This window comes from Lonchura striata, chromosome 18, assembly GCF_046129695.1.
Source record: "Lonchura striata isolate bLonStr1 chromosome 18, bLonStr1.mat, whole genome shotgun sequence".
NCBI lineage: Eukaryota > Metazoa > Chordata > Aves > Passeriformes > Estrildidae > Lonchura > Lonchura striata.
The window spans coordinates 6,489,883-6,505,982 of NC_134620.1; the positions used below are offsets into that span (position 1 = coordinate 6,489,883).

The 16,100-nt window shown below is 38.8% G+C and overlaps 1 protein-coding gene across 1 annotated transcript in view; it reads right to left on the reverse strand.

The window, feature by feature from the left end:
* Window positions 1-16,100, reverse strand: part of MED13L (mediator complex subunit 13L) — a 167,586-nt gene that overhangs the window by 77,260 nt on the left and 74,226 nt on the right. Inside the window, exons 3-4 of the mRNA XM_021549848.2 lie at window positions 10,662-10,746; window positions 6,245-6,328 (exon numbers count right to left, since the gene is read on the reverse strand). Of these exons, the coding sequence (XP_021405523.2) occupies window positions 6,245-6,328; window positions 10,662-10,746 (169 nt within the window). The remainder of the gene's footprint in view (window positions 1-6,244; window positions 6,329-10,661; window positions 10,747-16,100) is intronic.

Consider the following 16,100-nt stretch of genomic DNA (forward strand, 5'->3'; position numbering starts at 1 on the left):
CGCACTTGTGAAGAAACCATTTCTACCTCACTTCTATCACCAAAATACAAGCTAGGACATGACTGAAGAGCCCCCAGCACACCTACTGACATCCTTGCTGCTTTATCTGAGGTGGCTGGCTCAAGTCCATGCCCTCAGCAAGCAGCAGGGTAAGACACTGCACAGCATCACCTGAATTGGCTGAAGCGAGGATATGCAGCAAACTGGAAGCACAGCTCCAGTGACATCTCACCAATGACCCCGTGCAGGGAGCCCTTCTATTGTTCCCAGGGCGTTATCCTGATTGGCAAGGGGCAAGGAATCTGAAGAATCGGTGCCTGGGGTTGCTGTGCTACCGCGTTTTTAACAGCTCTAGCCAGGAAAGGAGATGAAAAGGCCGTGCCCGAGGCTGGGGCCGGCAGCGCTCGGCTCCATTCCTGAAGGACGCCGCACAAAGCCCGGCCCCACGCCCCCATGCGCAGCTGGGCACAGCCTCTGCAAACTGGGTCACACATTTCAAACAGGCAATGGAAATTTTACAGCCTGCTCCAGCACGGTTCTTACCGGCTTTTAGAAAATACTGGTTTATTATTTTCATTATTCAATTAAAAAAAACAGTAAAAAGACAACTGAATACCAAATATCCCTTAATTTATAGCTTGTCTGGAAGGTTACTTTGGTGATAAAGCATGTGAACACTGAGATGTTCAGTTCAAAATTATTTTTCCCTGCACAGTATGCTAACATTTTTTATCAAGATTTTTACATACAAATTTCCAGAAATAGAAACACATAAAATAATCCAAGACCAGTAGTATATATAAGAATAGATAATAGCTATTTAAAAGGTACTGTTTTAATAGCCTTTTCCCAAACCATCTTAATAGTATCCTTAAGTAACCCTAAGCTGCTAATAATATTTTGCTGTTTGCCTATAAAACATAAACATATGTTATATTTATTAGTAGTATTAGATTAATACACTTGAATAAAATGATATTAAACTGTTTGGAAAAGTCCATAAACATAAGCATGTTGATATCAAGAACACCTTGATATCACCTTGATATATTTGCAGCTCTTGCCTAAAAAATCCATGTGAAAACACTTATTTAAAACACTTGTATTTTAGAACTATTCCTTCTGCTACAATACAAATGCAGACTATATCACATTGGGTACACTACACAATATTTCAGAGTAAGTAAGAGTTAATTCAGCTTTAGCAAACACAAGATTAGCAATTAAAATAACACCAGCCACAGATATAATACACCATGGTATTGGTGCATGGTTTTACTGAAATCATAAGTAATCCTCAGAAGAAACTCAGCATAGATGAACATAAAATTTCAGAAGTTAAACCTTGAAAATATGAAAATATTTCTCTGAGAACTAAGCCTCTTAAACTGAAATAGAAAAGCTTATTTTTACAGAGGTACAAAGAATTATTGGAAAATACACAGTATTTCTTATTACTCCATATTTCTATGACATTTATTTTGACAAGTCAGGAATAAGAACACATTTAAAATTAAGTCAGATTGATTTTTATTATTTTGCTGCTGAGTCTTCCCTCATTTATAATGGTGTTGGCAATACTGTACATATATATTACTATGGCATCACTAGACACCATTTTCAAGACACATATATGATCAGATTACTGAATTTTTTAAAATGGCTAAAATACAAGTACACAAATGTGCAGAACAAAAATAATATTTAAGACTTCTTTTTCTCAGAGTCAAGGAAATAAAACCCTCCTCACTCCATCACAGCAAACTGCTCATGCACAGTTACTTTTTCTCAGCTGAGGAATTCAAAGCTTCATAAAAATTTAAATAGAACACTTCAACTTATTTTACTGTGCTTTTACTGCACTATGTCACCATGTAATGAAATACCTGAGTGCCATTTGCCAGAAGACATTATCTGTGCCAGGAACAAAGCTCTATGTGGGATTCAGCCACAGTGCTCTGGTGCTTCCACTAGTTCCCAGCTGCTCCTGGCACAGCAGTTCCTCTCCAGGGCACCCCAACCCTGATGTTTTCACATGAAGACACTGACCTGACTGGCAGGAGTTCCTGGCATGGCACAAAGCAAATGCAGCTTGCAGCAATGCTCAGTGTCAACTATGGCATCATTGATCGAGGTATTCCTAGGACGAGTCCTATGGCTACTCCCAAGAAATTGAAGGCAATGATGATTTCAAGGATCTGAGAGAGGCAGCAGTGCTTTAAGTGTCTGCAGTCTTCAGATTTTGATGGCACTGATTAATGCCCAATTTTCATGCTCACATAGAAGTGAACACAGCTATTGACCAAAACTGCCTGTGGATGCATTGACTGAGGTGTTACAGAGGGAAAAGTTCCTGGATTATGTCTACAGGAGGAGAGCTGACATGGAATGCTCTGGATATTTATTAAGGTACCCATGCACTCATAACTCAAGAGATCTCTGTCTTCCAGTACATTACATGAGGTCGTCAAGTGTGGGACAGTGACAGCTAGAAACCTGTTTGTGAACTGCAGTCCAAGAGCTGCATGTCCCTGCAGCCTGACTGCAATGCCACTGCCCCATCCCTGCTGGCTCAGAGAGGGCACAGGGGCTGCCCGAACCCTGCTCCTACCTGTCAGCCTTCTCACCGAGTCATGAGCAGGAACATGCTCTAATTCTTAATATTCTACTGATGGAGTAGTTTTCTTCTTAAGGCTAAAAATATCCAGCACACTTTCAGAAGATGGGGGATGACCCATAAATAATTTAAGCTACAAAAAGCAACAATTATTTTTTCATGTATTCTTTACATTGAATTTAATTAAAACAGTGTAACAACTTAAGCTGCTCATACAGTTCAAAACAAACTGATTCCCCCCTGCCAATTTCCTACACACTAAGAAAACAACCACTAAAAGAACCAGGAAAGATTGTTAAATACAGTCATAATTTTTTCTTTTCAGTAAGTTGTTTAACACTTCATTGCGGTGCTTTCTTAAAAAAAAAAAAAAAACAAAACAAAACAAAAAAAAACCATATAGACTGTGAGAATGAATTTTCATCATACAGTGAAAGGCACTACCAATGCCTCAGATCAGACAAGTTCTGTGAACTCCAAACATACAGATCTCCTTTAGAAAGCTGTGTGAAAAAATAATCAGGTTTGCCATCTCCCAACAGTAGCATGAAATCTATTTTAGACACTGCTGTAGGATGACAATAAATGTGTATAATTATTTAGGAAGTGACACATAATACTGAAGATACTTGGGAAAGGAAACCCACAAGTTCTGCACTAAATTTCCTGTCAAAAGCATCTGGTCTGAAAGCAAAACAAAACACAAGCACACAGGGATCTGTCTGGAACTCCCTCTGCTGTTTCCTCAGTCCTCCTGGAAGAGCAGGAAAGCTCATCCTGCACTCAGCTCCCAGCAGTGCCTGGGAAGGCAGGCCAGGCCCTCTGTTGTTCTTAGGCCTCCCTCTCACATCTCAGCGTAAGTAGGTCATGGCCACTGCCATGCTCCACTTCATCTTTGACTTCATTCTGAAATCACAGCCCTCCCATCCTTCTCCTTTAATGCCATTCACAAAAACCACAGGCCCTGAAGGACTTTACTCCTTGAAAGGCAGCCCGTGACTTTTAAGTCCTGTTCATTTACACCCAGCCCAGGACTTCTCAGTGTATTCCAGAAATGGCGTCAGTAACGCGGGACATTGGAAACTTGAGATGAACAACTCTGCCACAAGCAAAAAAACAGAAAAGCAGACTTTAGAGATGGTTCTATTTCTTTAGCAGAAAGACACCTGCTGGTTTCCACCATTCAAGGGGGGATATATCCATACAGATCTCTTTCCACACTCAAGGAGAACAGAGCAGGTGTTTTCAACAGGGATTTGCAGTTCCCAGACTCCAATCTGATCACTGTACACACATGCATTTATTTCTATTACTTTATATAATAACACAGTTGTAAGTAATATTTTATAAAATGCCTTTTTTAGCTATTAAGGTTTTATGTTAAAATACCTAAACACCCTCAATTGGCCTCTTTTTCCTGCAATTATTCCTTATTGCTTTATCTAGAACAAGCTGCTGCTTAGACCAAGAGCTTCACAAAGAATTTATCTGGAATTAACATGAATCAATTTGTGAAGATAGCTTTTTGTGCTATGCTGAGAAAGAAAGCTTAAAATATTAAATAAAAGGTGTCTGGACAGATTAGTCCCCAAAGTCTCCTTCTACTTGTTGCTACTGTCCACAATTGACTTTACTGTCCATTTTTGCAATCTTTACTGCAATCTTTCAGGAAGATTAGTTAATTTAATGTTATATGTATAGCAAAAAAAAAAAAAAAAAAAAACCTGAAACTACAGAAAACCTATTTCAATTTAGGCATAATTATTATTGCTAAATAAACAATTTGAAATGGTGCATATCCAAAGGATCTATAGTGACAAGAACTTTACAAAAATAAACAGAGAAACCAACACCCCCCTCAACCAACAACAAACATTATCTTCTTCTTCAAATCAAGACCCTAAAATCCTCAGTGTTAGATTTATATATGGAATATTTTAAACACAAACAGATTTTAACATGAACTCAGGTTTTGTGACATCTTTCAGGCCACATTTCTGTATGTGCAGACTGTACTTCTGTTTACAAATGCAATTATCCCCTACAGAACCCTCACTGGGCAAGGCTGATTTGGTGTTACACATATGTAAATCAGACACAGGATTTACTAATCTGGCAGAATTCTAAGGTGATATTACCTCCCACACCAGTGCTGCTGCTGGTTTTGACAGACATCATCTACCGTATCAGATGCTTAATTTATTAAATTGATACACACCAGAAACAGGCAAGAGACTCACATGCACATTTAATCTGAGCACTCAGGCTGCAATGACGTGGATAAAACAAACAGCTTTTGCTGAAAGGAGCTGCCTCTCTTTTCCAGAAACTGGAATTGACCCCTACTTACGTCACTTAAGGGAATTAATCTTGCAGAAAATTAAGCTGATGTTCGTATGATCAGAAAAGCAGCAGGGAAAACACGAGGGAGAAAGGTGGTTACGCACAGCCAGGACAGGGACAGGTATGGAAAAATCTGGACCTTTCCATGGCTCCTTGCCATTAGATCAATGTGATATCAAAGGTTACACACACACAGTGACAGCCACAAAGTAAACAGTAACAAAACAGGTAACTCCAAGCTGCGCTAACACTTTTGGGTTTTAGAAAGGAGACAAATCCATGGTTAATTCTTGCATTCTCTCAAAACCAAATGCAGTTTCTAAGCAGCTGCTTTGCACCAAGTTTGCTACAGAAGGAAGCCAATGGTTTATAGCATTGCACTGTAACATTTCTGCAACTAAACCTTGCAGTGAGATCACAATGAGAAGGAAAAGACAGGTCTGATGGGCAGGATGATTTCCACCTGTCCCCACCCTGCCATCAGACACTGTGTGACTGCAGCTGTGTTGGATGGATGAAGAAGTTGCCACCCCATTTCATCTCCACTGCTCATTACCTTCAAATCTCCCAGCATAACTGCATGTTTAGTCACTTCCTAACCCAGTTCTGTCAAAATGATTCCCGTTAGAAAATCTGTGTTTCAGCTTAACTCAGATTATTTTTGACAGAACTTGTTCAGCGGATGACTATAAATGCAAGTACCAGAAGATCTGAGAACACTGTAACCTTTAGAGCTCGAGAGGAAATAGCGAGCATGGAGCCAGCTACCCCTGTTCCATGGCTGTGTTGCTGTGGGAGAAGCAGATTAATCACTCCTATAGGTCTGATGTGTCAGCTTGCCTGAGCAGGGAAAGCCATGTATCGAGGGTGGCATCTTTAAGGAAAATAAATCAGGAAATCTATGGACTAGTTTTTTACTGCTTAAAATGTCAGGTTGGGTTTTTGTGTCCAGAAATTAAAATAATTTGTTATAACTGCCTGCAATTCTGTTGTATAATGAGAGGAAAAGGCAGATGCTGCTCAAAAGATATTAATAAATGTGACATTTCTGTGGAGCTAATGGATAAATACCAACCTCGCCCTCTTATCTTAAATTATCATAACAAGGCCTGAAAACTTACTTAATTGCTTTTTATGTATTACTGATGCGAATACAGTGTCTATGTTTTTGCTTCTTACATGGCAAAAGAAGTGGGAAAACTACCACCAAAATTCAGCATCCAATTACCATCCCACAATCCACAACACTGACAGGAGCAGGACTTGATGTAGAGATCTCCTTACCTTTTATTAACAGGCTTCTCATCCTTGTCATAGGGCCGTATGAACCATTTCCCAATCCTTACAAAGTTTTTATCCATGAGGCATCTAGAAAACAATTACAGCAACAATTACTAGTTACATCTTAAAGCATAATTAAAAGGAGTCTTTGAAGACAGTGACTCTGAGGGATTAGGCAGCTGAATTCCAATCAGACTGAAATAAACATTTGTAGGTTTTGGGTTCCACTTTTTGTTTTCCCATATCAGTCATAGAAAATCCCTGTCCCATGTCATGAGGTTGTCACTGATACTGATCTTCACACATGCATTTTCGCCTCATCTTTGCCACAATCTCTTCCACTCTGTGCAACTCTTTTTGCTGACTGATCCTTCATTCTACTTTTCACACTCCTCTTGAACAAAGGCCATTCATTAGTACTGATTCTTTTCTATCCAGTCTTTAAGATTTTAGGTGATAAAGAATATGCATTCCCTTATTTTTGGCATGTAAATTGTACAGTATAGGAATGACAGAAAATTGCATTAAGGAAATATTAACAGTGATTTCCATTTTCCCTTCAAATGATCCCCAGCATGATTTCAGGTGCTGAAACTCCTATAATTACTGCTTCTTCTGTCAGAAACCTCACTTCATCAAATACACTCCCACATCACCAAAATTAGAGCAATAAGTTCCATTTTCTGTGGTCCCTTTGAAAGTCCACAGTTTCTTTTTAGAAACTGCATATTGCTCTTAAAAAAAAAACCCCAACAGTGAGGACTCAAAGTGATCAATATGCAATTTAAATGGACAAGGTAGGGAGTGCTTGGTGCCCTTCTAGGTCCACCTGTGCAGATGAATCACAGGAGCAATTTGCCAACCATGAGTATGCCTCATACATTAAACATATACTCAAACAAGCTGCCCCAGGGACCACACACAGAAATTCATAATTAAGGCATATTTTTCAGTAAGGTAAATAATACGCTTCAAAAACTCTGTAAAACTGGTTATTTGTTGCTAGTGGTTTATACACCATTACAAGTAATATGCAAGCCTTGCCCATACATCTCACATCTATTCAGTATTTTTTTATTTAAATGAAAGAACTGGATTTTTCCCCTCTTCTATGTTTTCCAATAGTTTATTTCTATAGCAGCTGCTAGAGATTAGCCAAAACAAAGGAGAAAAAACCCTAAAAATCACATGAAACTTTCTGGGCAAGTACTTTCTGCAAGGTTCAAAAAAGCCGTGTGATCTACACTTCAAAAGCATACCTAGAAGACACAGGAAATGGACGACTGACAACGTAAATACTAATATGCTCCTAATTTTTCTGCATAAACTTGGCAGGACTTTCTAAAGTTAAAAAAAAATCTGTTTCAGTTGAATAACCAATATCTTAAACTGCATATGAAAGCTAAGGCAGCAAAGATCTAAAGACATTGGTAGAGGGGGGGGAAAAAGCTTCAGCAGCTATTTCCCTAGGAAATATTTGCTATCAGAGAGTCTGTCAGAGGCAGCATGTTTTATACAAACAAAAGGAAGTCTGTGAAGTTTACATCAGATCCCTAAAGAAAATAATCTGTAGTAGCAAAAAACTGTAATAAACTCTTCCCATCACACACACTTCAATGCCATATCTCTGTGTCTCACCACAGCAGGTTTAACTGCCTCAAGCTAATGCTGCTTTCCTAGGAAAAAAGTCTTCATGGGAAGATTTGTCCTTAAAAATCAGTCAACCCTCCACGCTAAACTAAATCACGGGTTATTTAAGGAATAATCCTATATAAAATCAGAGGCATGCCTGCAGCAGTGCGGATCTCAGATGCGGCTGGGTGGACAGGTAACAATAGTATGGTTGTTTTTGCTGTATAAGCACTAAAGGTAACTAGTCTTACAGTGAGCTGTAACAATGGACCTGTGACCAAAAAAAAAAAAAAAAAAAAAAAAAAAAAAAAAAAAAAAGAGAAAATAAAAAAAAACAACAAAAACAAACAAACCCCCCCCCAATATATGGTCATAAAAAACAGTTAGTTGATGATATAAGGACATGAAACACCCCGCAGGTCCTGGCTTCTCTCCCTCCTCAGGGCTGGGCAATCCCTCCCGCAGCAGTGCAGCTGTTCCAGCACTTCACTTACGCCTGACCTCCTGCATTTCTGATTTTTTCCATGAAAAAATAACCTGCCAAGGGCACAGCAATCGTTACGAAATGACACCGTAATACTTTCAGTACTCATCCCTCAAATCTCATAATGTTTTCTATACTGCCAATTAACAAAAACTGAGCACTGGGGGGGTGGGGGGTGGGTGGGTGCGTGGAGGGAGAAGGAGGGAGGAGGGGGAAAAAAATAATCGAAAAATCCCACAATCAGTAGTGTAAAGGCCCTTTTTCACGCCTTTGCCAGGGTCAGGTAAAAGGTCCCTCGAGCTCCTCCAGGAGGGGCCGCGCCCCCCTCACGGCTCCTCCTCCGCCATTTCCTTCCCGCTGCGGCCGATCCCCCTCAGCCTCCAGCAAAATAAACACGAAATAAACCCCAAACCCTACAAATCCGCCGGCACCACCCCGGCACTGACGGGCCAGAAACGGATTCGAGCCTTCTTCTTTATTAATGGGGCTTTTCCTAAACACCGGGTAAAATAGGACTTTAAAGTTTAAAGTGCTATTTAATAAAGCCTGAACACGTGTTGCTATTACTTTAAATAAAGTATTATGTTAAGTTCCGATTTGGTACAGCAGACCAATTTAAAAAAAAAGTGAATAACTTGAATTAAATTCAACTATTAAAGTGTAAAATACGTAGTCAGCAGAGCAGCGAGAAGATGCTCATGTCCCAGAAGATGCTGGGACTGCAGCAGGACCTGTATCAGCTTCTCACGACATGAATCATATCAGCTTATCATAACATTAATCACATCATCTTATCACAACGTTAATCATATCAGCTTATCACAACATTAATCACATCATCTTATCACAACATTAATCACATCAGCTTATCATTACATTAATTTTTCCAGTTTATCAGGATATGACCTGAGGTGTGTTCGCTGACTACTGCTGGAAGAAAAAGACTTTCCAGTCACAGCTGGACAGAACAGTTCTGCTGACTCTGCTAACCTATTTCAATTAGGTTATATATTAAAAAAAATTAAATTTATTTCAGAAGTTTAAAGAGGTCCAAATAATAAAATTAGCTACTTTACACTTAAAAGTCAGCTGGCTGGGTACCACAGATTAATAAACACATATCAAATTAATTTTTCCTTTTATATTATAAAGCTACAAAAGAACTAATGAACATCCTAGACTTGGAATTTAATTTTTATATTTTTATTCATTCGAAGTAGCCTACAACTTTTATAAAAATCCCCTAAAGAGACTGATGGGATAGAAAACAGGGAATACAACAACTAATCCTTGTACCTGGGGATATGCACACAGGTAAGTCGGTCACCCCATGGAAACACAGCCTCAGGAACATAATGCAAACCTCATTACCAGTAAATCTACATCAAAGCAAACAGGATGCTAAATGAGACAAGATGAAAGTGTTTTCCATTTGCTTATTTTCTGAAAGAAAAAATATCCAAGGCTGCATTCTACAAAATTACTGCAACACAAAGGTGCATGTAGTTGTTGTTATTATTATTATTATAACCTCAGAGAAAGTGGGAATAGTCTAATGACATTTAATTCTAAGAAGATATCCAAATTTGTAAGAACTAAGATGCAATACAGGAAGGTGATGATGACCTGAAGAGCTGCAGAAACAGAAAGAATAAAATTATATAGCCCAAGATGCCATGTCCCACTCAATGGGCCTGGAGAACAAGATAATCTTCAGTAATCTTAAAAGGTGATAGCTGGTTTAAGAAGAAAAAGGGCATAAGCCTATTAACTAATAACAGAATAACTCTGCAGTCAAGTTTTATATATATATATGTGTGGTTCATCAGAGCCAGGATCTGTTAAGCTTCACCCTGAATATTTGAGTACTGTGCACAAATGTAGTCAAATTTTAACATTCACGTGACTAGGATAATTGAGAGAAGAGAGTTAAGAGCTTTTAAGATGTGTATCATTTAACCTCATCAAGGCACTGAAGGTCAGATACAATTACACTCTCTAGGCACTTCCAGAAGGTGAAAACTCCTACTTCTTTGCTTTTAAAACAGCTCCTTAGCAAAGATCCGAGCAGAAATATGTGGCAACGTTATTGTTTTTATGAGTGTTTAATTCGTTTGCACGGCATTTTATGATAAATTACCAGAGTCAATGACTTAAGAGACCTCCGTCCTGTTCTCTTGGATTCAAGGCCTAACTCTAAAAAAATGTAGTTTAATATCCATAATAATATAATTGCTCTGTAGGTATCCTGTATGATTTTAAGTATCAAAAATAAATATGTGAGAGCACTGGAGTTTTTCTTACCTTTCCAGAAGATTATGAATTGCTTTGAAGAGCAGGGTCCTACACTCATAGGAAAGTCCGTTCTCCCAGAATCCTTCTTCCACCACTACAAAAACACAAAATGTCAATATGCTCAGAATAGGGAAATACAAACATTTATCCAAAACATATCTTCAACAGCTTTAGTTTTCAAAGTAGAACGTTTCATTAAACTATTTCAACTATTACTTATATCACCCAAGCAGCTTTAATCTTTGCTTGCCGAAGACACAGCCTTTGAATTAAAAAAAACAAAAACCCAAACACAAAAGCATAAAAGCAAACCCATTTGTTTGTAGCATTCCGTATTGAAGTACAGGGGTGAGGAATGCACGATCATTCTTTGCCACCACTGCTGAGAGATCCTTTAAAACTTAACCACAGATGCCGACAATCAAGAAACAAAGTGAATCATTAAAGGTGTAAAATCAATTTACATAACTGAAACAACATGAAACAACTCCCCTGAACCACTCGCTGTCACACTCAAGTGCAATTCCTCCACTGTACTGCCTTCAACTATTGCAGTTTTAGCAATACACAGCAGATTTTATGCCAAAATAAAAACTGTACACTCAGTGCTGAACTGCAGAAATTTCAGAGTTTAAAAAAGTAAGTCTAATTATCTCTCATAGTAGAGAGCAGCCTGAATTAGACACCTGAAGGACAGACAACTCTCAGAAATATCTGCTGTCCTTACTCATGGCTTTTAGGTGCTAAAACAACCAGGAGTAGCACTATTTCTGGTATGCCTGTACCAGATTCTAAATCTTACTCAGCCAGAAGACGCGGAGTGAAAACAGATGATAAAACTACTTTTTCAAGGAGTAAGAATTTGTTAATTGTCTGAGTTCTGTCATTTCAATTTCACAGGAGTAGTCGGCAGATCTTTAAAAGTGCAAACATAAAATTCTACTGCACCTTAAAAGCAATGAATACTTCACACCCGTCCCTGGCCAATTTGCAGGACGAGACCTCCCAGCAGCGCGTCTATCGCACAGAGATGATTATCTCAGAATAGTTTACAACCATGTTTAAAGGCAAGCTTCTAACGAGTTAGTGCTCCATGGAAAATAGTAGTATTGTCAGCAGCCTCCAAAGCCTCGAGCCACTGTTCTGCTGCTTCTCCAGGAGCTGTAACTCACACACAGACAATAAAAGGCATCTTTTTTGCATTGTGCAATGTTGTGATATGTTAATGTCGGTAACAGAACCTCTTTCTCTGTGCAGAATGGAAAAGCCCGGTTTCAGTACCTAAAATGACCTTATGGGACAGCACAGGACTTGCCGGGAGGGTGGAGACACAGACCGGTGCCCCTGGGCACAAGCAGCAGCCGCGGAGCTTTTCCTCAGAAACCACTGCAGCCTTTAGTGCCTGCAAGCCTCCCTGACACCGAGGATGTAATGGGCCATGGCTATTTACTGCACAGAACTCTGCATGGCCTCGGCTTTCATGAGTAAAACACTGTGCTTAAGGCACTTAAAACACCCGTGCATGGTAAGAATTATTGATGGATAAATTCTCAACGGCTCAAACTACTGAAGCCCCAGAAGCTGCAAGACAGGTCGAGTCTTGCACTTAAAAATTCATAATTCTCAAATATATGAAAAGCTACATATTAGTTACACTATGAGAGATCACACCTGCATGACAATTCAATATTTTAATTAAAAAGTCTAATTTTTGGACAACATCATGAAGTTGACAGAACCTGTAAAAGTCAAAATAAATTCACTCTTACCCAGCAGTGAGTTCTTGTGCAGTTTCACCCTATCCTAGGCTGTACTGCCAGTACTGCCCCTGCTTTAGGAACTTGATGCAAAACAGGGGAGACAAGAATCAAATCTGATTTTACAGGAAAGTTCCCACTACTTCTGAAGTTCTCAATTCTAACTCCCTACCTGCTCTCAGGTATACACAGCAGACTAACAGGACCCTATCACAGCTTATAGCATCTCTCAGAACTATTTTCTGCAAGTATAATTTTGCCATTTCAGAAGAATTCAGATCAGATCATGCTGCTTTACTGTTACACTGAATGTAATATTCTGCAGAGTTGGGGTAATTTTAATTCAGAATTCTTTTGTGTTTGGACATCACCTGTGTTCTTTTTCCCAGCTCAGTTTCCCCGGGTTACCCTAGCTGTTATTCCTCCACAATCCCAGACATGAAAGCACTACACATCACAGCAGGAGGGACTGGATGAGGGAATGGAAACTGGCAGCACTCCCCCTCCCTTCCCACCACCACAGCTGCATCCATGGCTGTCCTGCACTCAGCAGAGGGAATGGTTGAGAAGAGGGTGTCCAAAATCCTAAGAAAAGCAGGGAAAAGCAACGTTAACCTTGCAGCCAAGTCCCAAGGGTCAAGTGTGCCATGAGGTCAGACTGGCTGAGGAGCAGCAGTGGAGTGGGACAGGGTAAAGGGGAAAATCTCGAATGGTATCAACCCTCAGTATTGTAATTTCCCAAACTGCCTTTCTTAGTACACAGAATTCACATAAATTATATATTAAATGGAAATAAAATTACTTCCCTATTAAATTTAACTCTAAGTATATCATAAGACATTGCCATAACCATTTTCCTATAATAAATAATGCCTTTAATTCCCAGATATATTAGAGCACTATACTTACTGTAATTATCTCTAATGCTTCTTTATCCTACTAAAAAAATACATCTTACAATTAAGAGCATATACATATGTCTGATGCCATAAAAATGAAGAGGAAAAATCAGAAGTGCAGCATTTCACTTCCTCTCTGCTCTTTGGCTCCCTGATCCAGATTCCTCAAGAAAAGTCTTGAAATTACTTGTGCAAGTTACAATTTCAGAAGGCATATGGTGACCAATAAAAAAGCTTGACAAAACACTAAAAATTACAATATCCCTGTAAATTCCAAAGTTCCTGACACTTATTATTTAACTAGATTTTGGATGTTGAAGAGTATTTTAAATTCCTTATAGCAAATTGAAGCCTAGGAAATAGTCTCTGTCTGTCTGCATGATGATTTCTAATGCTTTTAACACTCAAGAAGTTCAGCTCCAGCCCCTCTCAGCTTTCCCATGCTCCTGATAGCATTTCCAGGCACAGCCAGCAAAACACAGGTGTTGTGCAGGTTCCAAAACTTGGGAACACCTCTGGCCTGTCCTGGAGGCATTTCTGTTACTTCAGTTGAAATATTTCTCTTTAGACCCAACAAATGCAACACTGAACAACAGGTGTGAAAGGCATCTTTCAAAACAGAGAACTTCTAGGGGAACAATCAAGGACAGATGGAATGTTTAGTGAGAGAAAGCACAACAGAGCACAATTTTCCTCCACGGAAGTCAGAGCAGCGGACAAGAATTTGGAGAGGCAGCAAAGCAGAGGGGACAAACTGTGGGTCACTCCTTGCCAGGCCATGGGGGAGACAAAGCCATGGCTAATGTGATCCCTGTCTGCAGCAATCCCATCCTGGGCAGGTGTCAGGCTGGGTGACTTCCAGGAGCCCAGGCTCCTTCTCACCAGTGATCTGCTAGGTGACTGCTCCTCCACTGGGACAGGTTTATGCACACATGTAGCCAGAGCTCTGGGTATAAACATGTATTTCTGTGTATGTTAACTACCCTATTCAAGCTTCTGTACACTCTGGAAAAGGATGACACCTGGGAGAAGCTTTTACTTTAATAGGCAGCTCCATCCCCTCCTCACTGCCCTGCAACAGAGGGAGAACTTCACCACATCATTTCTCACCAAAAGAAGCAACTGCTTTCCTGTAGTTAAGTTTTTTGTATTTTTTTTTTTTTTATGAAATCATCTCCCACAATAAACCACTAAGTCTATTAATATTCTGTCTCTAAAAATTTGGATTCTCAGAAAAAAAAAAAAACCAAAACTATCAAGAATAGCAGAAAATCCAAAACAAGAAAAACGTGTATCTGACACTTATAATGGATTACAATGGAAGTACAATCTCACTGCTGGTGTTCAAATAGAATTGGAATTAATCAATAGCCTTCATATATAAAGTTTTTAGGCATTTGTTATGATTTTGTTTTCATAAGTTCAAAAAATGAATAAAATGTTTGTGTTGATTTTTATGTTTATTGTTGAAGATGAGATGTTAAAAGAATGAAAGGCAACTACAATAATTTAGACTTACATGGGAAATTTATAATTTAAACATACATTAATGAGCAATTACTTGGCTTGGATCTTTTTTTATTTTCAAGTCAGAGATATTAAGGTCTTCAAAGCGTCCAACAATTTTCATGAAGCTAGCCATGTTCTCAAAAAAAAAAAAATCCATTATAAAAATTTCAAGGAGAAAAGTCACAGCAAAATATCAAAGCAAATACTTCAATAATTTTAGGTCTCCCAGCAGAGATACTGGAAAGATAATAAGATCTCTGTTCTACTTCAGTGGCCAAACTGACATATTTTACTTAAAAGAAATATAGGAAGGAGAGGAGGCAAGTCGAGGCTGTGTCAGCGCTGCAGAGACAGTTATACCTTTAAGAAATCCAGCCACCCACATTTTAATAATTCAGGTCACACTGCCTTGTGCAGTTTAAAAGCAGAATTAGTTTCAAAGAATACATATTTCCTCAGAGCTATGTTACATATTTCCTTTTAATGTATCATATTGCAGCAACAGCTGAAATGAACGTCTAGACATCAAAAACAAGGCTTTATTCCCACCTACTGCTTTTTTACCTCAGGCATCAGAGCTAATGAAACCCATTATCCGGAACACTGCCCTCAGTTACCACATTGGCCACTGCAAATATGAAAAAACACTCTGGGACAGCACCAGTTATTCAGCCATTAAAATTACTGAAAATCAATTTCTTGCTGCACACTGCAGAAATACTGATAGATTAAAGCAGGACACATGGGACAAGGAGATTACTTCCAGGGAAGATTACTATGTCAAACTGCTGAGGACAGGGACTTACTCAGCTCCTCAAGATTCACGTTCTGAGCAGCACATGCTCCTTCCCAGTCTTTGATATTTTGCCTCCTCACTGCCATGAAATATGAAGTATGTAGGGTTTTTTAAATGTTTTAAAAACACATGGCTAAACAACTCCAACAAAATCAGACATAAAAATTACTAAAAGCGAGGATTTAATTTTTCATCTTTATTTTTATTAACGTACCCTTAAAACAATATTTCAAAAACCAACAAGCATTTTGAAGCATCATTTCTCCTAAAAAATTGAGTTAAGAGAGTAACAACACAATGCAATGGTACATTAATTCTGAAAAACTATATTATACCCATAAAAACCCAATTAAAGACAACGCCATTGATCGATCATTGCTATACTGCCATTGATCACCTTGTAAAATCTGCGTTTGAAGTCATTAGTGATTAAATTGACTTATTACTAAATCAGATTCAACCCACTTAGAGATCTAATTTCCTTGTG